The sequence below is a fragment of the Gekko japonicus genome, unplaced genomic scaffold (genome assembly GCF_001447785.1).
Source record: "Gekko japonicus isolate JY-2015 unplaced genomic scaffold, Gekko_japonicus_V1.1 scaffold34, whole genome shotgun sequence".
In the NCBI taxonomy this organism is placed as follows: Eukaryota; Metazoa; Chordata; class Lepidosauria; order Squamata; family Gekkonidae; genus Gekko; species Gekko japonicus.
In genome coordinates this window covers 1778820-1802257 of record NW_015173673.1, presented here as the reverse complement: position 1 = coordinate 1802257, position 23438 = coordinate 1778820, and the positions used below count along the sequence as shown (strand labels likewise).

Here is a 23438-nt window from a genome sequence, read left to right as displayed (position 1 = left end):
CCCCCCCCCCCCGCGCCCGGTTTCGTTTCCATGTGTCAATAGGGCCTCATGCAATATTTTCCCAAAATTAATCCATAAACGCAAGCCATTTTTCTGGAAATAGCCCTAAGATGGAAAGGCCTTTAAAAACACTTGTTGTACTCAGTAGTACAAAGTTAGTTACTGTGAGATGTAGTCTTCAGGCTGCTCACTTCCCTTTAGTCCTCTTGACTTCCTGGAGGATACGAGACATGAAGCAGTGTAAGTATATCGGAATTTTAGACTAATTCAATGAACTGGGTGTACAGTTGGGGCCCAACATCAACCATGATAGGCAACAGCCTGTGAACAAAAATTGTTTAACAAGAAACCACTGAGTATACATGTCATACTTGATTGCTCGGTTTTGAACCGTGTGATACCAAACTGCGATATGGTGTTTGAAGACTCCCAATCCAGTACACAGTAGTAAATATATTCTTTGTTGCTCATTGAATTAGCAACCTAAGAAACTTCCCACAGTGGTAAAACCCAAGAAAATTGGGTGATGAAATGCAAAACTAAAATTCTCTTTAAAAATCAGGTTAAAAATAAGGTTATTTGTTTATTTATTTATTATTTTAATTTATACCCCGCCCTCCCCGCAAGCAGGCTCAGGGCTGCTTACACTAATTGGTATCCTGTACCATAAAACCATGTACAAAATTTAAACAACTTACAACAACATTAAACATTAAAAGCAATCCAACAAATAACATTTAAAGTGCTAGTGATGATGGCTTTTGATGGTAATCTTTGAATTATTCAGATAGTGTACTAACAATTTTCATCGGCATTGGTGATCTTCAGCTTGGTGTGATGATATAACGCAACACACATCCCCGGACCAGAGCCGACCCAAAAGCACAGATGTTGGTGGTGGTGGAGTGGCGACTCATAATTGAAAGAGCTCCATCTTACAGGCCCTGTGGAACTGCAAAAGGTCCCGCAGGACCCTGATCTCTTCCGGGAGCTCATTTCACCAGTGTGGAGCTGCCACTGAAAAGGCCCTGGCCCTGGTGGCCGCAAGCCTGGCGTCCTTAGGGCCAGTAATGGTCAGTCGATGTTGTGTTCCTGACCGTAGTGCTTGCTGGGGTATATATGGGGAAAGGCGGTCATGCAGGTATGTCGGACCCTGGCCATATAGGACTTTAAAGGTCAATACCAGCACCTTGAAGCAGATTCGGTATGCTATTGGCAGCCAGTGCAGTGCCTTCAACACAGGCTGGATGTGCTCCCATTTAGGGAGGCCCGTCACCAGCCTGGCCACGGCATTCTGCACTAACTGCAGCCTCCAGATTTGCGACAAGGGCAGCCCCATGTAGAGAGCGTTACAGTAGTCTAGCCTCGAGGTAATCATCACATGGATCACTATAGCCAGGTCGTCACGGCTGAGGAAGAGAGGCAACTGCCGAATCAGCTGAAGATGGTAAAAGGCCGACTTTGCACTGGCTGCTACCTGGGCCTCCATTGTTAAGGAGGCATCCAGGAGCACTCCCAAACTCCTAACCTCCGGCGCTGGCAGCAATGGTGCCCCACTGAAGGTCAGGAACGGGAATCCCACCCCTGTCCGCTCCGACTCAGGAACAGGTAACAGGCCTTTAACACAGTAAATTCAGCACATTTCATATAGTTCATTGCTGTATTTGTCTCAGACAATAAAGGTCCTGATTTGGGGGGGGGGGATTGCTGAAAACACCCTTGTGTTATAAATCTGGAACAGAACACCCAGTTTCAGATGTTTAAACTTGGATTCTTTACTTTCAGGAGAATAGATTCTGTCTTCTGGGGGGAAAGGACTTGTTCAAGCAGAGGAAATAGATTGTCTAAGTAGTCTAAAGAAAGTTTGGTTAGGTCAGTAAAATGAAATGCGCTCATGGTCAGTGCTGACAGATAAAGAACTCTTCTAGATAAGCAGTTCATCTAGCTGAGTATTGGTAGGAATTAGCAGCAGGACTTGCGTGAGAGGGTGGCACTGTTCTTACTGCATTCCATGATGTTTCACATGATGCAGTCCTTCTTCCATTTCCATTTTCATTGCATGAAAAGCCTGTACTTCACTAAAATATATATATACTTTGCTGCGACTCATCTGAACAAAGCCTCACACTGCCTTTTCCTTTTCCTCTTGGTCTTCCTCAACCATTGCAATGTCTTCCTTACTGGAAGGTGTTCTTAAAGAAGGTTTTAATTACAATTTTTCACTGTTTATTTATCAGATTTATACCCCGCCCTCCCAGCCAGAGATACTAAGTCCAGGAACTTGGATGTTTACAATTCCATGTTCGGGTATAGCATCTGTTCCTCACTCCCAGGGTTGATACACTTATCAGGTTTTTCAGAATGTGCATGGATACGATTGCACAAATCCAGCATTTATGAAAGAAAAGGAAGACTATCAAAAACTGAGTTGCAGTTCTCAGGAGCAGGAGGTTCATAGTAAACATTAAAAAAAAATTGGTACAAAGATAGGGGATAAAACTGTTCTCGCCTTTAGATAGCAGATTTTCAGTTGTGATTTCATATACGCACAGCATATGGTTTACTGTTGATCTTACAGCCTCTTTGAGAACAACAGTGAGTTTATATCATCACATTTTCCTGTAATTTCACCCTAGATAATTCATTCTTGTAAGTGAGCCCCCATTTGGTGAACCCATATACAATCATGAGAAATTCAGGCAGTGTTAACTAGCACTCAGATATCTTAATGCTGTGAGTAGCGGGAGGTGGTTAATCTTGAATTTAAGTCATGCCTTCTTTGTGTTCAGAAACTGGTGTTTAGATTAGCATAGACCCAATCAGTTCATTCAGGTTTGTCTCTTCCAGCAGTCACCACCGTAATGCCCGTGGGTGCCATGGTGCTCTCTGACACCTTTCCTGGTGCCGTCAGTTGTTTTTAGAAAGTGGGCAGAGCCAGGTGGGGCTTTTGCTCAGCAAGGCTTCTGATTGGCCATTGGAAATTTGATTGGCTGTGTAGATTTTTTAAAATGTTGCTGCCACAGCACAAGGATCCCACTAGGGTTGCCAGATCCCCCCTGACCACCAGCAGGGGGCGGGTGGGTGGGTAGGATTGCCAGATCTAGGTTGGGAAACTCCTGAAGATTTGGGGGTGGAGCCTGGGGAGGACAGGGACCTCAGTGGAGTACAGTGCCATAGAGTCCACCCTCCAAAGCATCCATTTTCTCCAAGGGAACTGATCTCTGTAGTGTAGAGGTGAGCTGCAGTTCTGGGGGATCCCCGTGTCCCACCTGGAGGCTGGCATTCCTAGTCCTCACTGTGTGACTGCAGTAGCCATTTTTAGTTGGCCTTGCCTCCTGTGGCAGCCATTTTGTGGCTGTACCGAGCACACTGTGTTAGAATTCCAGATGTGCCTGTAGGCTTAAAAAACCTGGGGAACCCTACTCCATTTCTTGCGAGTGAAAGTAGTGGCTGTCCCGTTCCCCTGCTATTGGTCTTCTTCTTTTGCTTAGTGTTTGTGAAGCAGAAAAGAGGTGAATCCGACGTTCTGCAGATTGGACTTCAGCCTCACATGGAACTGAAAGATCTCACTTGTAGGGACAAATTCCAGCCAGGAATAAGCAGATGGTAAAGAGGCCCTTATGCAAGAGCGTTGCCAACTCTTTGGCCATCTGCTTTGTGAGAGGGTTTGTTGATAAAGTTGTTTGTGCCACAAAAGACACATTTTACAGTAATAATCCTCAAAAACATGATCTGGCACATCCTTAAAAGGGGAAACCGTACATGGTATATGTTACATAAAGAATACCTAGAAAGATTATCTCCCATCGTATCTAAAGTAAGTATTCAAAATAACTTGCAAGAGTAAAACCGATAAAACATCAGAGAGAAAATCCAAGAAAGCACGCGATCAACAAACACGGAGGTAACAAGGTATCAGTGATCATTGTTAATTGGTGGGTACAGCTAAGTGACAGCAGAGATCATCAAAAAGGAGAAATGGGGAAGGTTTGCGGGAAAACTTCTTCTGTAGAGATTTTTTAAATTTATGTTTTTTATAATCCATGTTTTCCTCTGAGATGCGAGGTGGATTACACAGTGTAAGACAGGATGGGACATCCAGTGAGCAATGGGATAGGGTTAGGATTGCAGAAATCTGAAGTATTAACATGACATGCAGACATAGTAGGCTCATATATACATCAACAGATAGTACATACTATACACAGTAATGTCGTCCACATTCCCTATCCCTATGTTCAAGCATCATTCCAAATCATTTCATTATAGTATAGCCCTATTACATATGTAACAATTCAGTTTTGCACAGTTTGTGGGAGCCTTCCTGACCTCATCAGGCACTCAAGCCATTCCATAAAATGGGGACCACAACAGATAATGCACATGTAGAGGAAATTGTTGATTTTGCAGATATGTATGGTTAGAAGGCTCTGCTCTGATGGGCAAGGCCGTCATGGCAAAAGTTAGGGGGAGAGGTGGTCCTGCAGGTATGAGAGTCCCAACAGCATGTGTGAAAGTGTTTCTTTACTGCCCAGCTGAGAGGTTCATAAGGAGGCTGGAGATCCACTCTGACCATACTGCTAGGTATTTATTTATTTATTTATTTATTTATTCGATTTACTATCCTGCCCTAACCCCTAAGGGTCTCTGGGCGGCTTACAGAGGGTGCTAATCACATTTTACAGAATCTAACCTAGGGCCACAGACATATAGGGGTGGTGACTACCCTACCAGGCACCCTTTTTGCAGTGGATCTTCAGTTGTTGTCTTGTTCTTGCGGGCAGTAGTCGGCGGCATCCTTTCTGGTGCCGGTCTTTGAGGTTCCCTTCTTCCGGCTGTAGCGATTCCATTTCCGGGCCAGGACCACTCGCACTTCCGCACATGCTCCAGTGTATTGCGGTGCAGCAGGCAAAAGCTCTGCATGCTTCATTTACAATTACTAGTAAACACATGGGGCTTTCTTCTGTGGGAGTAGGTCCCATTGGAATCAGTGTAATGAATGTGTTTATGCTCTGGGCATTGACAAATTTTTGTTATGGAATGCACCTAAAATGAGAGTCTATCAAAGGCTGCTGACCTGTATTCACACTTATGAGTAAGAACTGTTGAATTCAATGGACTTTTCTCTGAGTAAACATGATTGCAATCAGGGCCTTGGTGCCACTATTCACAGTATCTTCAAGCTGTGGTTGGATGAACTGTATTTCCACATTCTGTTTGCAAATACAGATTCGTAATTTAGGTCCTACAATAACAGTCATTATTCCTTTTAGTAGATTCTCTGTTAAATGTTTCTGGACTAGGGTTTGTTGGGTTGTGTAATATTCACTGTACTTCAAGGTTTAATTTCCTTTTCCCCCCCTGTATAAAATGTAGACGTATTTGCACAATCTAAACCAACAGTGCTTTCTGAATTATGTATACAGGAATTCTGGAGCTATTACAACCTATTGTGTTAAATACTTTATTTAGACAAGTAATATCAAATCGTGGAGGTTATTAGGAAATGCATTACAAAAATGGGTAAAGCATTTTAAACATTGCTGCTATTTGTCTGGTTGAAATGAGGATTACTTTTTTTTTTACATGTTCCAAGCACATCGGTTAGAGTTACAGTGCAATTCTAAGCAGAGTTATACCCTTTTACGTGCATTGAAGTCAATGGGCTTTGAAGGATGTAACTCTGCTTTAAAAAGACCTGTTAACTGATTCTCAGTTTCACCAAGAACAATCTCCAGTTTCCAGCAGTGGACTGCAGAAAAGCTGGAGAAATATCCAATAATAAAAACGTGTATTGGATCCTATGGATCTGTAGCTCTATGGTTCATTCCCTTAATACAAGATACTGTTCTGCTAGCTTTTCTTTGCAAGGACCCTACAGAAGGCAAAATATGTCTATCAGACAACACAGGTGCTCTGAAAGTATCCCCAGCTCCTTCATTTTATTTATTTATTTCTTCATATTTATAGCCCGCCCTTCTCGCAAGCTCCATCGATAACAATAAAAGCAACATTTCGTTAATACAATAGATAATTAAAATGTTAAAACGCTAGGTAGGTAGAGGTTGCTTATTCATAAAAAGCTCTAGGCTAGATTGTAGCAACCGAGGTAGAAATTATGTAGTTTCCAGATGTTGACTTCAAAAAGACAGGACCCTTGGATGGGGCCATGGGGTAAAAACCAGGGCAAGCAGAACTTTGTTGGTCAAGGTGGAACTGGGAAGGAATCTGGAATTCCAGGGTGTGACATAACTAGGGTTGGTGCATGAGGGGTGGATCCTGGTAGAATCTGGCATTTACCGGCTTTTCAGACTACAGTATTAATTACCCAATTATAGTTTTCTGATCAGTCTGTGGTTGACAACCCAGTGGCTATAAGGTGCATCAAAAGGGCTGTTCAGGAGCATCAGATTGGAAAGTCCTAATCCAAATTGTAGTGTAGAAAATCCTAATCCTAATCCAAATGGTGTAGGAAATTTGAGAGGGCGCAGCTGAATTCATCTGTTATCTCAAAAACAAAAAAGGAACTTCATTGCACATTAACAACTTGTAACATAAACTTTGGTAAGCTAGAGATGCACAGATTGATGAAGCCTCAGTTAGTGGGTATACACACAGGAAAGGGGGGAAATTCTAGAAAGTGGAATTAATAGGTCATGAAATCTAAGAAATACAATGTGTGACTTTTCTACGCAAGTGACCACTTATAACAACTCTAATTGGTGATAATATAGTTTCCATGGTTACAATAAACAGAGGCTGTGAGTGTGCCAATCTTGTTTGCCTTTGAATTTTGCATAGAAATATCAGAGACTATAACTCATAACTCATGGCCTTTTGACTCCACTTTTTGTGTATGTGTGTGTCGCCTGTTTATATATGGCTGGAGTTTCCACTTCATGCATCTGGTACAATAAACAAGTTAAAAATGTAGGAAATGATTGCTGGAGAACCAGGAGATAAAGTAAAAATGTAACTGTTTAAGGCCGCACAATGTAAAAAACAAAATACTCTGACCTTCCTTTGGTAAGAATAACACCATGCTGAGAATGGTTCATGGTTTGTGTTTAATGTATATTTTCAGTGTCCATTTATGGAATTTGGTTTTATGATAAGGAAGAATGCCAAAGAATTGCGGAGCTCATGAAAAAGTAAGTATTAATAGGCAAAGAAAGCCTTGGCAGATTTTATTTTTTGTATTGTGTATTTTATGCATATTACTGAGCTATTATAATAGTGATTTCTTCAATGTTATCTCCTTTTATTATGAAATTACCAGATAATATCTTGGAGAATATTAAATCTGCAAATTAATTAACATATCCTTTTATTCCAAATGTATTTTAGCATGTCTCCATGATTTTTATTTATTTTACCTTGGGGAAGAGGCTCTTCTTTTCTTTTGATTTCTAATATAATTTGACTGAGAGGGAAGTCCAATGCAAATATTGATCAATAGCAGATTTTTATCCATTGTACATTTTTCAGCATTAATGTTGATCTGCTTTTGATCTCCCTTGCTTCCAAAAAAAGTACAAACATTTTCTAAAATAGGATTTAATTAACCTCATTTTCAATATTATCTGTCAAAAAAGTGGTACATTTAATAAAACTACAGTTAACCAATTACAGCTGATGGTTAGGGTGGTAAAGACAATTGCCAAATACATTGTTCCCATAGTTACATGAAGAATAACTGCTTAAAAGCAGCAACAGTTAAAATGAAATGCTGAATGCGGTTAGGTAGATGGAGTTCCAGCAATCAGACTCCCTTTGGATGTGGTTATCCTGATAGACCAACTCTGGTAGTTTAAATACGTGGACAGGCAAAAGGAAGAGAAAGCCACACTTGCCACCCATGTGAGGTTGATACAAGCAGGGTCATGGTCTAGTCAAGCCACCACGGACAACTCAGTTACTGTAATTGTGTCCTATTTTTCTGTTGTCCTCTGCATGCATTGTCAGTTTGTGAAATGGAGGTGATTTGGGCTGCAAGATTAATAGGTGAGAAAAGCGAATAAAGCAGTGGTGCATATGTACTGTGTTTATGTGTCTGCCCACAATTCCCAGGATTTGATGTGGGAGTTAAAATTGCCAGAGCATAGAAATCGGAGCAGCTGTCCTTTATTTTTTGCCCAGTTATATCTCAATGTGAGAGCTGTGAGGACACCCCAAGATTTACTTCCCTTTCTAGGCATTGGCCAGGGAATTTTGTATTAACCTGCCTGGAGGATGATCAAAGAATGGAATTGAGCCTTTGCTGCTGGTAAAGAGAGGAGAAACGTCACTCCAGGCAAACCAGAGTTCCCCTACTTCCATGCTGATTGGGGAGGGGCTATGGCTCAATGGTGTGGCATACAGAAAGTCCTGGGCTCAATCCCTGGCATCTCCAGCTAAAAGGATCTGGTGGTAGGTGATGTGAAAGACTGTCACTTGAGACCCTGGAGAGCCACTGACAGTCTTACACAGTACTGACGTTGATGGAACAGTATACTTCCTGAGTGTTCATGTGTTCATAATCACTGATGCTCCTATGCACTGAGTGATCTTCTTCCACACTTCTCAAGCAGACTGCAGCTTTCCTCTCCTCAGTTTGGCTAAGTTGGATCGCCTCACTCCTTGAAGAACAGAGGGAGCCCTATTCAACCAATGTGAGGTTGAAAAGCATGTCACAAAACACTGCCTTAGGGGTGTACACAAAAAAGAAATCAGTATTTTTCAGGTTCAGGTAAACCAAACTGGAAAAATATATACCGATATTCCAGAATCCCAATATCAGTAAGATATTGGGGTTTGGGGAAAAATGGTACTGCGAAATATAGAGTATAATGGCACTGGAGCCTTTCCTTCCGCTCTACTTCTGGTAGTTTCACTCCCCACAGATCAGCTGGGGAGTGAAGTTGACCAGTGGAAGCAGCTGGGTGGCTGAGGAAGGGAAGACCGGGGGAGGCATGTTTAAATGCCCCCTCCTTCACCCAGCCTGCCTGCCTCCCCAGATCAGCTGCCTTCCCTCCAGAGATTGGCTTCCCCATGTGCCCCCTGGCTGCAGGATGCCTGGGGAAAGGAAAGGAAGGCAGAGCTGGTCAGTTTCACTGAAACATATGCCTTCCCTCCCTGATTCGGTCCCGAATAAAAGCCAAATAAGATCAGCTTTTATTTGGGAGCACCTTATCAGCCAGCCGAATCAGATTAGAGAATCTGATTCAATTTAACAAATACCTGAAAAATACCAATAAGGTTTTTTTCGGGTATTTTGTTTTCAATTTGGCAAAGCTGAATGCACGCCCCTACACTGCCTGTTCCACATTATGGGAGAACACAAAGACCATGTATAATACTATTTTTCAGAGGGTAGCCATGTTGGTCTATACTAGAATAGCTAGATTCAAGTCCAGTAGCACCTGAGAGACCAACAAGATTTTTGCGGTATAAGCTTTTGAGAGTCAAAGCGCACGAAAGGCGCTTTGGCCCTCAAAAGCTTATACTCTGAAAATCTTGTTGGTATCTAAGGTGCTACTGAACTTAAATCTAGTGGATAATATTATATATGACACTGGAGGTCCCTTCCAGCTCTATAATTCTATGTTCCCAATAAACATACAGGTACCAGTACCTCCATGAGGTTTGAGAAGCAAGGAGGACCCCCCCCCCCCAAGTTGTAGACGCAGGTTGCTTCAAAAATTGCCATCTCCTCCTTGGACCAGACCAAGGATCTATCTAATTCTGCGTCCTGTTTCCAAGTTGCCAGCCAGATGCCTTGGAAATCCTACAAGCAGGATATAAAAGCAATGGCGCTCTCCCGTTGTTTCTCTCCAGCATCTAGAATTCAAAGGGATGCTTCCACTGAACCTGCAGATTTTATTTATCATGTCTACCAACCATTCATAGACCTTTCTTTCAAGATTTCGTGTAGCTCTTTTAAAAAACAATCCACGCTTAACCAACGCTCCCTCTAAGCTGTGGAGTCTTCTAAGCAAAAATTTTTCTGTGTGAGCAATTAAAGTTGTGAGCAAGCAATTTGGCTACTGCATAAATTAGTTTACTATGGAGCCATCCTTCCTGAGCTAAGACAAAAATCTGTGAACTGGAGGCTAAAAAACTGTGAGCTAGCTCACACTAACTCAGCTTAGAGGGAACACTGCACTTAGCGGCTATCACTACAGCAAGATCATTACAGCAAGAATTTAGTAATGATGTGAACTGCTGCTTCCTTTCATCTGTCATGAACGTTCTGCCAGTTTGCATGGATGAGAATAATATCCAGAGTCTTCATTTACTCCACCATCTCTGCTTTGACCACTATGATGAGTTCCAAGGAGGGGGATTGCCTTATATAGACAATATAATAGCAGTCCTTTGTTGCAGTGAATGATACATTGGGACCACGATGTATTTTCTACAAAACTTTACAAAGAAAAGAGATGCCATCTCTAAGAAGCCTGTGTTCTTGACAGTTTTTATTTAAACCAGCTCACCCTGCAGTTGCTGGTGATTAAACTTCTTTCAGACTGCTAATTTAGTTCAGTAAAGACTAGTTTGCAGAAGATGGTTGCTACTGTAAACCGTGTTTAATGGATTATAATAACAGCATTTCATCTGGTTAAAACTACACTGTTGTTCAGCCAAGTGTCTGTGTGTGTTAGAATTCACAGCAGTTTGCAGTAATTATAAAACAGCTGGGGCGGGAAATTGGTCATTTACTAGCAGTTAAAAACTTATTTGTGTGTGTGTGCACACGCCACCATTCCCCCCACTCCAGCATAAAATGAGCTACAATTTAATGTTCCTTCTGGCCATAGGCGCTGCGCCTGAGTTAGGGAAAATCAAGTCCTTAATGGCCCAGCGTGCGCAGAATTGGAGACAACACATTATCAATGTTAATCGAACCTTAGTTTTTAATATAAGATGGAACAAGAGAGATGGAGGGAGAGGAAACCTGAAGCCCTTCTTAATGTCCTAAATGCTTTGAAGTAATTGTGAGTTAACTCTTGGTTTGTTTGTTTTTTACTCTTTTTCTTCCTTTACCCCTCATTTCTAGTTTAACTCAGCAAGAGCAGCTAAAAGCACAGCAGGGGACTGGCATAGGAATTTCCCCAGTAAGCTTGAATTTGGGTGAAAGCAAGGAGGTGGATATCTTACGGATGCTCACCAAAGCCAAAGATGAATATACCAAGGTGAGGCTTTGTCGGTGTAAAACGATTCCGTGCTTTCTGTTTTCAGCTTTTGGCCTTTTTACTGCATAAGCCCCAATGATGGCTTAGTGTACAGCTGTGTAAAATGTCAACTACCTTGTTTGAATATCACACAAGTGATGACACCAATTCAGAGAACCTGGTGTTGTCCGCGGATGGACATGGAATGAGGAGAGCTGACACCATAAGCTGGGATAATCAAAGGGCCAACGTTATTTTCATTGCTCAAGAGGGATCTGCAGTGCACACAGGCCAAAACAACCATCCCCAGGGCTAATTGCAGTGTGGGCAATTGGTGGTATGCAGAAGAGTCAGGCCTCCTCTAATGTGTGCATCCCTGATCTTACAGGAAGGGCTACCCTGGCTCCAAGTCCTGAGCCATTATGTGGGTAGTTCATGCTCTTCCTTGCCGAGCCTTCTTCAGTGCTCAAGGGAGGTGTGCCATGTCCAGTCCCCCTAGCAGTGAGCTCTGTGGGCCAAGGATAGTGGCAACTTTCAAGGGGCTCCTGTCTCAGGTCCATGAAGGCCCCGAGGCCCCAGGCTTCTGGTCTGAGAGTTAACTCTTCCTCTTCCAAACTGATGCCTGATGTACTGTGTACCATTAAAGTAGCATTTTCCCGCAGTGCCTGCTCCCACCAGCCACCTATATCACTTTCAGAGTAGAGTCGGTGAACAAAACACCCAACTTGCTACCAATTGCTCCGGAGGGGCAAAAAATCCTACCCGGCACCCAAAGGGTTGACCAGCTTGCACCTGCTCTGAAATGGAAGGAGGGAGGGTGGGTGCCTCCTCCATTTGCTGTGGTCAGAGATGGAGGGCTAGCCTGAAGTAGGTCCATATATGCCCCTTCCAGTTGCCGCCTGTATGTCCTGTGTCAGGCCCCTGGTGTGATTCTTGGCTGGCTCTCCCTTCTCGCCAGCCAGCGGCCAAGCCCTATCTCTTCCTCCCCACTTTGCTTGGGAGGGTGGAATGGAGCATCCTTTGGGAAACCATTTTCCACCATTCCCAGACCGCATCCTTGTGTACAGCATTGCTAATAGCTTTTGGGGGGAATTTTAAAAGTTTATGGGGTTGCAGTACAGATGTGAAGGCACAGCTGTGGTTTTAGATAGGCAGCAAGAAGGCCAGCTGTGTGTGTGGATTTCCTTTTATCAGAATGTCAGAAGTGTCTTATGGGATCAAAGCAAACCTCATCTGTTCCTGCATTCCGTTTCCAACCGCAACCAGTCTGTGTTCACAGTAGTGTGGGATCTAACACATTGTATAGTATTACGTTATACATTTTTGATGATATCTGTGTGGTATTTCAAGGATTTGCTAAATACACAAGAATGTTTTGGCGAATGACACCGGTGTTAAACAAGGTAAAAAGCTAGCTGATGATGTTAAATCAATGGAAAGGAATTCTGTACAGTGTTACATCAGCCATCATCTGAGGCATGTAAAGAGGCATCTTGTATGTGTTAAGAGAAATTGTCCTAGTAAAGACCATTGTGAGGTTCACTCCTAATCTTATGCCAGTATGTTGAAGAAAGGAGATTAACTAGAATATACGAAAGATTCATCCCTGCATAGGATCAATTCTATAGGGGGAAAGAAGAATGCTATTACATAAGAAAATAAGAAGAGTAGTGCTGGATCAGACCAGTGGTCCATCTAGTCCAGCATCCTGTCTCGCACAGCAGCCAACCAGTTCTTCTGGTGGTTCAACAATGGGGCATAGAGGCTGAGGCCTTCCTCTGATGTTCCCTTCAGGCACTGGTGTTCAGAGGGTTACTGCCTCTGAACATGGAGGTTCCATTTAGTCACCATGGCTAGTAGCCACTGCTAGACCTATCCTCCATAAATGTGTCTAATCCTTTTCTAAAGTTGTTTTTTCCTGTGGCCATCACAACATCCTCTGGCAACGAATTCCACATTTTAATCACTCTGTGTATAAAGAAATAAAGAAAATCAATCCAAACAAAAGAAACCAATATAGCATGCAGCATAGAATGTCATTTATTTAAAATATTTCTACCCTGCCTTATCTCTCAAACTCAGGATGGTTAACAAAACAGCAAAAGCTGGAAGGGCCTCCTGTCTTCTGAAGTGATGCCATTGACAAATGTTCAGTTTGTGAGAACTAGGCAATAGAATCAGCAGTCCCATTCAGTAGCTTCCTGTGTATTCTAGTAGTATCAGTCTTTGGCAAAAATATGATAAATGCTATGGATTGCGGTCTTGCTGTAAAGCATCTTTTTATGTCCCAGCCCTTTTCTCCTGCCTTTATTGGACTTTGTTACATTGATATCGGAAATCCCAGAACAAGTCTCAGTTACCACGAGGTGGACACGGGGAGAGCTGCCTACCCTACCTCGGTGACATTACGCACTAGTGGGACATGCATTTCAACGCGCACCCCAAACAACTTTCATTTAGTGTTCGTTGCAGGTTTCACATTTATGCCTCTACTGTGCATTGCGATGGGTGCTGGGGGAGAAATGTATGTCCACCTGAAGTGAGGATGCATGAGTCCCATTTCCATGATAGGCTTTTCAGCCCAGTGAGAAGTATGGTGGGCAACTGCTAAAAAGCAGAGGTCTGAACTAGGCGATTTGAAAATGGTGACCTTTTTGGTCCTTCAGGCTTTATGGTTCTATACAGTGCTTGTAACCCAGCACCGTTCATTTGGAAATGGATTGTACCTGCTAAAAAGAAATTCTGTACTTTATAAGAATTAGGGTTACATCAAGATGGGTAGCCATGTTAATCTGCCTGTAAAAGTCAAGTCAAAAATAGGCCATAACAAACCAACAAATAATCCCCTACACACTATTCACATCTAGACAGAGAATGAAAACATTCCAGCATAGCAAAATAAACAGAATTTAAAACACATATAATAATAATTGGTACAATAAAAGAACTGAACTTTAAAATGTGAACAAATTATAATTTGGCTAAAATTCTTGTAGGAGCAGCCGATTATATTTGATCGCAGGAAAATAAAAGTAGCCGCCTTAAGAGTAACATCTGGGATAGCATCAGCCAACAAAAATTTAATACAGTCTTCCTCTGAACCAGGAAAATTTGTAAGGAACTGGTTCAACTGTTTATTTTGAATGGGTTCATAGTGAGGACAGTGTAAAATATAATGAACAATCGTCTGTCTTTAGCAGTGGAAAAGAGCCAGAGTCCAGTAGCGCCTTAAAGACGTAACAAAATATGTGGCAGGGTAGGAGCTTTCGTGAGTCACTGCTCACGTCTTCAGATACAGCTAGAATGGGAGTCCATCTGTCCTATTTATTGGAAAGTGGAGTGATTTCAGATGACAGACATGGCAGGCAAATGACAATAGCAGGTGAATAACAAATAGCAGGCGTGATTGGATTTAGGTGAGATAAGCAGAGGGGTAGTGGGCATGGAGAAATCAGCATGGATAATGAGACAGGAAACCTAGGTCTCAATTTAATCCAGGTTTAGAATTAGGGTTGTTGATTCATTTACATTTTAGTCACTCTATACATTCTAATCATTAAATATAAGTCCTGGCACAGACCCGGAGAGTGTGAAACAGGAAACTGTTTTCCCACAGATAGGTAACAATCATGTAGACATTCGAGGGGAAGAAGAGGAAGCAGGGATCATCTAAGGAACCCAAGTTCTTCTAGTCTTATTCTTGTGCTAGCAAACCATGGTTTCCCATTCTGTCTGACTCGAACTGGAAAAAGCCTAACACAATGAATTAGAGCAGCAACTGCTGTGTGCTGTTTAATTCGTATCAAAATCCATATAACTAGTTCGAGTAGCCACTGTTGAAAGACCCATGAATCATAGGCTATAGAAAATCTACAAGATTACTGATGTCTCCTCAAATAATTAAGTGATTGATAGCTGCATTACAGAGAGGCTTAGTTATCTCCATTTTTATGATATGGCTTATCGTACGGAAGAACATGCACGTAATCAAGCAACCTGCTTTCTTCTGTCCCTATTACTAAATAAATTTGTTTGCAAATAATATATTTGAAGGATGAGTCAGTCCACTCCTTCTGCCTAGGTCCCCCACCTATATTTCCTTATCATAATTGGTTGCCAAGGAAATATCACGTCACGGAACATTTTCTCTCCAGGAGCAGTATGAGAAAAAAGGAACTGCTGTCCCTTAATGCTGGAGGTCATGTACACTAAACCAAGCGGAGGCCACACCTGTTACAATCGCCTTTCCATCAGATGCCATGTGCTTCAGGGCCAATGGGCTTCTCAAAATAGCCGTCTAATATTCTACCATTCTATGAATCAAGGCTTATTGTGCAGGGATCAGCTTGTCTGTCCTGCTTATTCTCTCTTCTCATTTTTTGTCACTTGACGTTAGCAAGAAAAAACACTGAACTGTGAAACCCTATCTGAGAGTATAGTTCCATAGGCCAAGTTTATGGGTCATTATTGGCTCTTGGGGCAGTGCCTCGCTGTCCTTTCACTGTTGGTTTTTTAAATTTCTTTTTTTAAAACACAGGGGAAAAAGAACAAGGAAAAAAACTTAAAATAGAGCCACTAAATAAAGTTTTTAAAAGAAAGGGGGGAAAGGATATACATAAAGACAAAAATGTATCAACAGTAGGAGTTGATACACACAAGTTTCTAAAAGTGGTTTCCAATAAGCCCATATGCAATTGCTGTCCATATGCCATGCATTCAAATATTGATAGAGTTCTAAGGTCCTCAATTTACCAGAGGCGGGCTTTTATCTTTCCAGTGTTTAAGGCAAGTCTTTTAGCTGTAGTAAGAGCTTGGAGGGTCCATTTTTGTTGACAATTGTTTAGCCTCCAAGAGTTTAAAAATACATAAAGCATCCTCAAACATCAATGAACATTCTAATATAAAATTGATCTGGCAGGGGTCTTTTTGTAGAAAAAGAGCTGCAGGAGCTCATTAGCATAACTCATTAGCATATGCCACACCCCCTGACATCACCGGAAGTGTGTCATGAGGCCACACCCCCTGACATAAGCCTTCTGGAGGAGTCTCCATTTGGAAGAAAAGCAGGGTTATCAATGTGCACAGATAGGCAGAGAGACAGAGGAAGAGACAAGGGACTGTTCTTTGCAGTAAAAGCCAGAAGCCTCCTTTAAATAAAATCTTGCTCTGAGCCTCTGGCCTAAGACAACTGCAGATCTGCTTTCCTGAGGATAAAATGGAGGGAGGGGCAGTGTTGTCACCTGCTCTGGGTCCCCACTGGGAAGAGAAGTGGGGTACTAATGAAACTCCTGAGCCCCTTCAAAACAGGTGGGGTCAAAACTTGCTACATAGATAGATTTATCACCAGGCGCTGCAGTGATCAAAAATGAGTTGGTTTGTCACCAGACAACTGCAGCAGGCCTCTGAGTGAGATAGTGATGGCGTTTCCTAGAACTGCCTTGGGTGGCAACAGTGGAGAAACCCACCCCCAGCCCCAGCCCATCATTTTCTGGCACTTGGTCCCCTTTGGCATGTTTATGCGTCTTATCAAAACAGCCACAGAGGGAGGAAGGGAGGGAGAGAGAGAGAGAGAGAAAGGGAGAAAGAAAGGGAGAAGGGGGGAAGAGGGAGAGAGAGAGAAAGAAAGAGAAAGAAAGAAAGAAAGAAAGAAAGACCTTTCCCACCAGCACCACACCCGCGGAGCTGCCTCTTCCCTCCGTGGGATGAGGGGATGGCCGGGCCGGGGGATGCCTGCCCTGAAGTCTGCAGCAGCAGGACGGAGCCCCCCCGAACAAGCCGCACACACATTCCCCTCCCCCCTGCAGCCCCCCGCAGGAAGAAGAGGTGCGGCGGGGCCGAGTTGGCGAGGCAGAGGCGCGGTGGTCCCTGGGAAGCACCGAGAGATCCCGCCGCCCGCCTCTGGAGAGCCCGAAAGAAGGGGCGGCGATTCCCCTGCAGACCCGACCGAGCAAGAAAGCCCAGGCCCCGGCAGCCTCCGGCAGCCTGGGGGGGCATCCGGGCTGCAGATCCCCTCCCCTCGGCCCAGCAGACAGAGACGGCGCATCCATCCCCGCGGCCTCCCGAGCCGATGGCCGCCGTGGGGGAGGTAGCGAAGCGGGACTGCCGGGAAAGCATCCAGATTCCGGAAGGCGGGAAGAACTCAGCAGGCAGGCACCCGAGTGCCAGACAGCCGAGGCGGCCTCGGGCTGGTGGGGAAGTCGCGCTCCTCGACCTCTCTCGCCGGCAGCGGTGCTGGCCTCGCACGGCTCAAGCCCCTGGCCCATGCCAGGATCAGGGCCACCCACTGGGCCCAGGAGAGGGGGACTGGCCGCTGGGCGGCAGCGCCTTCTCCTCCTCCTCCTCCTTCGGCAGCAGGGGCTGAGAAGAAAGGTGAACACCCCTCCCAGCCCTGAAACTTCGCTCACCCTTCCTCGCTGGCTCCTCCTCCTCTTCGGGTGCCCAATTGGTGGCCCAGCCTGTGCGCCTTCAAGGCTGGAGCGCCGGGCGGGCTTGGCGGCAACTGAACGGGCTCATCGGCAGCCAGAGACAGTGAAGAGACATCGGCGGGGGCACCTCCCCCGTGGTGCTCCCAGGCCGAGCTCCCAGGGGTGGCAACATGACCCCCAGGCAGTGCAGAGGGCGGTCAGAAGAAGGGGCGGGGCTTTGCCATGTGACCGCCCTGCCCCCCGGTGCGCCGTACCGGCGACTCCGGCCCCATCTGAGGCCTGGATCTGAGTAATAACTTCTTCCAAGAAAAAAACATATGAGTGGACATGCCCAAAACATAAGTTTTAAAGGACGTATCCTGTGAGTTACAATACCAACAATTATCCTCTGGTGTCTCTTCATATCATATAAACCTTTTGCTCCTCTGTCACTATGACAGTTGGCCACTTGGCATCCATAGTGGATCCAGTGTTCCATATGACCATATGATCCAGTGTTCCATATGACCTGGGATAGCAGCTCTGTCTGGCATTAGCCAGACAGCCATGGGTCTTAGCATTTGTGTCCAGTTGCTGGGCTTCCCAGTCATGGTACCCTCCATTACAGCCTGAGAGCATGGCGGGATGACAGCACAAGGCTGCATATGGATGCTGCAAGTTGCAACATAATGGCAGAAAGGAGGAGCCGGGCCTAGATTATTAGCAAGAACAGGAAGCTAGGAGGAAAGGAAAGGAGGGCGAAAGGCAGAAGGAGGCAAGGGAGACAGGAGAAGCCTCTCTCACCACTTCTGACTTCCCCCACTGCCTGGCCTGAAATGGATATTGTGTCCTTTGCACCAGGCATTGGGAAGCTCAGAAGCAGTGAGAGATGCTCTACTTCTGTCTTTCTTCAAGCCCAGCAAGGAGAGAAGTCCCATCCCCAAGTGCTCAGCATGTGCTGGGAGGAAGCGGTGGGGGCCAAGACTCTTATTTTGCACCGGAATAAAGTGTGAAGCAGGCTGAGTGCACGGCTGGCCATAATAATTCCATTCAGTTTTTTCCCAACAGGTCTGATAGAAGTGAGGCTGAGAAAAAGCTCTTCCCCTTCCAAATGCACAGTGAAAAAATCAGGCGTGATCTCCAGCAGCCTGTTTTGCCACTGACATCCCTTCTTTCCTCTGAGCAGCAAGCTTCACTCAGTTATACCCAGCCTAAAATTATTGCTTGCTTTTGTGGACTCAGTTGAAAAAGACAGAAGTGGGTGAATAGATTATTATTTTTATTCAGGGTGATCTGTGCTTCCTAATGTACTAGGGCCCCACTGTGCATCTTTCACCATTCAGAGACTCTAGACCAAGTACTTTAATAAAGGTTTGTTGCAACATAAACATTAATAAGAACAGATTCAGTTAGGTAGCCGTGTTGGCCTGAAGCAGCAGAACAAAGTTTGGGTCCAGTGGCACCTTTAAGACCAACAAAGTTTTACTCAAGGTATAAGCTTTCGTGTGCAAGCACACTTCTTCCGATAAGAAGTGTGTATGCACAGGAAAGCTCATACCTTGAATAAAACTTTGTTGGTCTTAAAGGTGCCACTGGACCCAAACTTTGTAATGAATAAGAACAGTGTGTGGGAGTCAGGTACATGAATAAAAGACAAAACCAGATGTTCGTAGGCTGCAGGCACATCCGGTTACTTAGTGAAACAACTTTACAACGTTATCAGTACAATCCTAGAGTGATACCCTTCTAAGTCCATTTAAGTCAGTGGACACAGAAAGGTGTAGACAGTATTTAGGATTGCACTGGGTTTCCAGTTGGTTGTGTACTATGTGCAGAAAATGTTAACAGTGAACTTTCTAGGGTCTGGGATTGTACCCTGGACCTTTTGGGCCTGACTTTGGGACCACAACAAGAAGTGTCATGAAACGGCATTTCGTTGGTCATTGTTTAAAAATGTTTAACAGATTGTATTAAATTCAACAGTTAAAAAAATTATTTTAGTGTGAGTAATTGGAAATCCATGGGTGGCAGGCAACATTCCAGAAGAGGATGTTTCCTCCGTTCTCACAGACAGGGCTGCAGAGGGCAGGGGGACAAACGTCTGAGGGCCGCCATCATCCGGGCAACACACAAAGCTAGGCAGGTCATTTATTTCTGTATGTTGTTTGGGTTGAGTCTGAGCCGTGAGGTAGACCCAGAGAGAATCTTTGGGGGGGAGAGAGAGATCCTGGATGTTCTCAGCAGCTCTGCTGACAGGAGGGGATTCCTCTTCTGAGATAAAGAGTCTGTTGCAACATCTGACAATAAAGAAAGCATGCTTTTTTCTTCTGAATGATCACCTGATTCATAAGCAAAGGCAGTTGTTTAATGATCAATAGATTAACACTTGTAACTAAGATGTCTTTGACCGTCCTCCTCAGTATTTGCTTGTTCCAGTATGGAGAACAGTCAGATGTGAAAGTAATGGGCTTTGTGACCTCTCCTTGTGTCCTCTGACAAATAACCGTTACCTCTTCATGCCCAGCGCCTATTCTGAAAACGCAAGGCTTGCTATAATTGAAGCGGCCACCGAGGCTATCCTGGGTTGGCCCTGGGTAGAGCTTGTATGGGAGACCACCAAGTATGGATGCCAGCCTCCAGGTGTGGGATCCCCTGGAATTACAGCTCATCTCCAGACTACAGAGATCAGTTCCCCTGGAGAAAACGGATACTTTGGAGGGTGGACTCTGTGGCACTGTGCCCCACCGAGGTCCTTGTCCTCCTCAGGCTCCATCCCCAGATCTCCAGGAGTTTCCTAAGCTTGATCTGGCAACCCTACCCCACATCCCCCGCCACTCTCCTGGGCAGACCTGGGGACCCTACTACCAAGGAAGTCTATGCTGAGGCAGGCAATGGCAAACCAGCTGTGAACATCTCTTGCCTTGAAAACCCCAAGGGGGGTCACCATAAGTCATCTGTGACTTGACAGCACTTTCCACCATGCAAGCGAGTTCTTGAGCGTTCTGCTACCTTTGACCAGGCTTCAGTTATTACCCATAGCACAACATATTTCTTGGGCAGCCATACAGAGGAGCAACAACCTAAGCAAGCTCTGGGATGAACTCTCTAGAGGAGTGCAGTTGGGAGTGGGAACCCAGTAAAGTAACTGAGCTTTTTGCCATTTCCCCACTCTCTGTCTTTGTCCAATGTGACCCTCCCCTAGGTCAATTTGTTCTTTTCTTGAGTTTAACTGTATTTTTTAATGGTGGTAGCATACTAGGAAGGAACTGTTGCTTTTATCCACCCCCTCAATTGTTTTTTAATCTAAAATGTTATTTGTGTGTACGTGCACATTGCAGTGTAAGACGTGCTCGGAGCCGAAACAGATAACCAGCTCTTCTGCTATATACGACAACCCCAACTTGATCAAACCAATCCCAGTGAAGCCCAGTGATACGCAGCACCAATGCTTACCTCAGCAAGTCCAGGTACACTGTTTGCATGTGCATGCCTGACTGATGCTCCTGTTGGCCTAGAAGACTGGTCTGATTTGTGGCTTGGTGAGAAAGCCGGGCTATAAATGAAACTAATAACACTAATAATGAAAAATCAGAAAAGACCATTCCAGATCTCTCCTCTTGGATGGAATTAGGTATTTTAATTCCCACTCCTGGGCCCAGAATGTGTAGTTATGGAGGGGAATATTTTGATTGTCATCACAGTGTGTATTTTCCCTGATGTCTACTTCAGATTAAGGTAAGGGGTGGGTTGCAGGGGGACACATGCCATGATGATGTCATTTTCATTCCATAACTTTATGGGCAGAATGGGGTGGGGAATTTCAGTGCAGGATTGCTGCTTCAAGCGCCAAACCCATATATATCATAACAGTTCATAAAATGGCATGAGAGCCAGTGTGGTGTAGTGTCGGACCAGTATCTGGGAGACCCGGGTTTTAATCTCCACTTGTGCCATGGAAGCTCACTGGGTGACCTCGGGTCAGTCACACTCTCTCAGCCTAACCTACCTCACAGGGTTGTTGTGAGGGTTAAAATGGAGGAGAGGAGACAGGTGTTAACCTGTTTTGGGTCCCCATAGGGGAGAAAGACTTAAATTCTCATTAATGAATTAAGTAAATCAGTGGTCATTAGGATGACAGAACAGTCAGGTGCCCGTGATACTCATGAATCTGCAGCAACTGTATTTCATACAGTGGACAAATAATTTTTTTTGCAATGTGCTGTATGTGGGGCTGCCCTTGAAAAATGTTTGGAAACTTCAACCAGTGCAGAATGCTGCTGCCGGGATGTTGACTAGAGTGTGTGGTAGGGACCATACCAGTCCCGTCTTGGCCCATCTACTCTGGCTCCCGCTCTGTTTTGGGGCACAATTCAAGGTGCTGGTGTTGATCTTTAAAGCCCTTATAGGGCTTGGGACCAACATACCTGAAGGATCGCCTCCGGCTTTATTTATTTATTTGCGGATTATATCCCGCCTTAGCCCGCATGCGGGCTCAGGAACATACCTGATTTCTGTCGCCATCTTCCAAGGCCCTGTTTTGGGTGCTTTCACCTTCTGAGATTAAGCAGATTGCAACCCAGCTGAGGGCCTTCTCTGTTGTGGCACCAAAACTCTGGAACTCTCTTTCTGGGGAGGCTCATCTGTCTCCTATTACCATATTCTGCCAGTTGGTGAAGCTTTTTTTGTTTCATTTGGCATTACCTCAGTGATCCCTCCTTCCTGCTCAGTGTTTCAATTATTACTTTTTATGTTTTTTTGTATATTCTAGCTCTGGTTTGAATTGTTTTAATGGTGTGCTTTTTGTTGGTTTTCGTGACTTTTAAGATGTGGTTTTATTATGTATCTTTCTAATTTATTAGCTGCCTTGGGGGAGGTTTAAGTTTTGTAAAATGAATAAAATAATCACTTTCCCCCCACATCTCTTGCTACGAAAAGCCTAGTAATGTAACAGAAATTCAATCTTCAAGGGAATATGTCTGGATAGTCACAGCAAATAGGGTGACAGTTGCATATTTATTTTTCTTAATATGCTGTGGAATGTTACTAAGTTGAATGGCATAAGGTATCAGTTGAGATTAATCTGAATGGAAATGAGACTGCCTTATTTCATATTAATATTAAAATAACATATTTTTAATACTCTACAACATATGATCAATAGAAAATAATGTCTATTTGATAAGCTAGGATTGTGGGACTCAACTGAACTAATGAGAATTAAAAGCTATGATCTTAGCCATGCATGCAGGTGTTAAATGCCATAAAGTTGTTTCTGACTTATGAAGCTGCTGTGAATTAATTACCTCCAAAATGTCCTATCTTTAACAGCCCCCCGACGTCTTTAAAGGTCCCCCGAATTAAACAATCCTGGCTACAGGCCTGATGACATGTTACCATTCACATTACTGGACTTAAAATTCATGAATACTATCTGAGTGTGATTTATAGGCATGAAATTCAAAAAATTAATACAAGCACATGTTGCTTCTGGTGACTCTCTGTTCCCTGTGGTGACATCAAGGGGTTTATTTTTAAAAAGTGTCCTTTAATGGGCTTTGCTGTTCTTTTCGAAGGGTAAATTCAGAATCATCACACAACAGGTTCAGAGCTGCCACGTGTGAGAAGTTAGAGGCAAAAAGTCAAATATGCAGTTCAAGAAACCGTATACAATGTTATGTATCAGTTGTTAGCAGAAGATTGTGGTAGCCCACTGAACCAAAAGTCAGTCTCCAGTAGACTGCCCAGCACCTCCTGCCTTCTGGGATTATAGCAAGGACTTCTAGACAAGGCGGAGCTCAGTCTGACCCAGCAAGATGTACGGTATGTTCTTTAAAGAAGAACACATGTTTGGAATTACTTAACACATACAGTTATGAATTAA

The 23438-nt window shown here is 44.0% G+C and overlaps 1 protein-coding gene across 2 annotated transcripts in view; it reads left to right on the top strand.

Moving 5' to 3' along the window:
* DCP1B (decapping mRNA 1B) overlaps positions 1-23438 on the top strand; it is a 75418-nt gene that overhangs the window by 25860 nt on the left and 26120 nt on the right. For both annotated transcript variants that reach the window (XM_015422874.1, XM_015422873.1), the window contains exons 4-6: positions 7085-7151; positions 11039-11174; positions 20896-21024. In XM_015422874.1, the coding sequence (XP_015278360.1) occupies positions 7085-7151; positions 11039-11174; positions 20896-21024 (332 nt within the window). The remainder of the gene's footprint in view (positions 1-7084; positions 7152-11038; positions 11175-20895; positions 21025-23438) is intronic.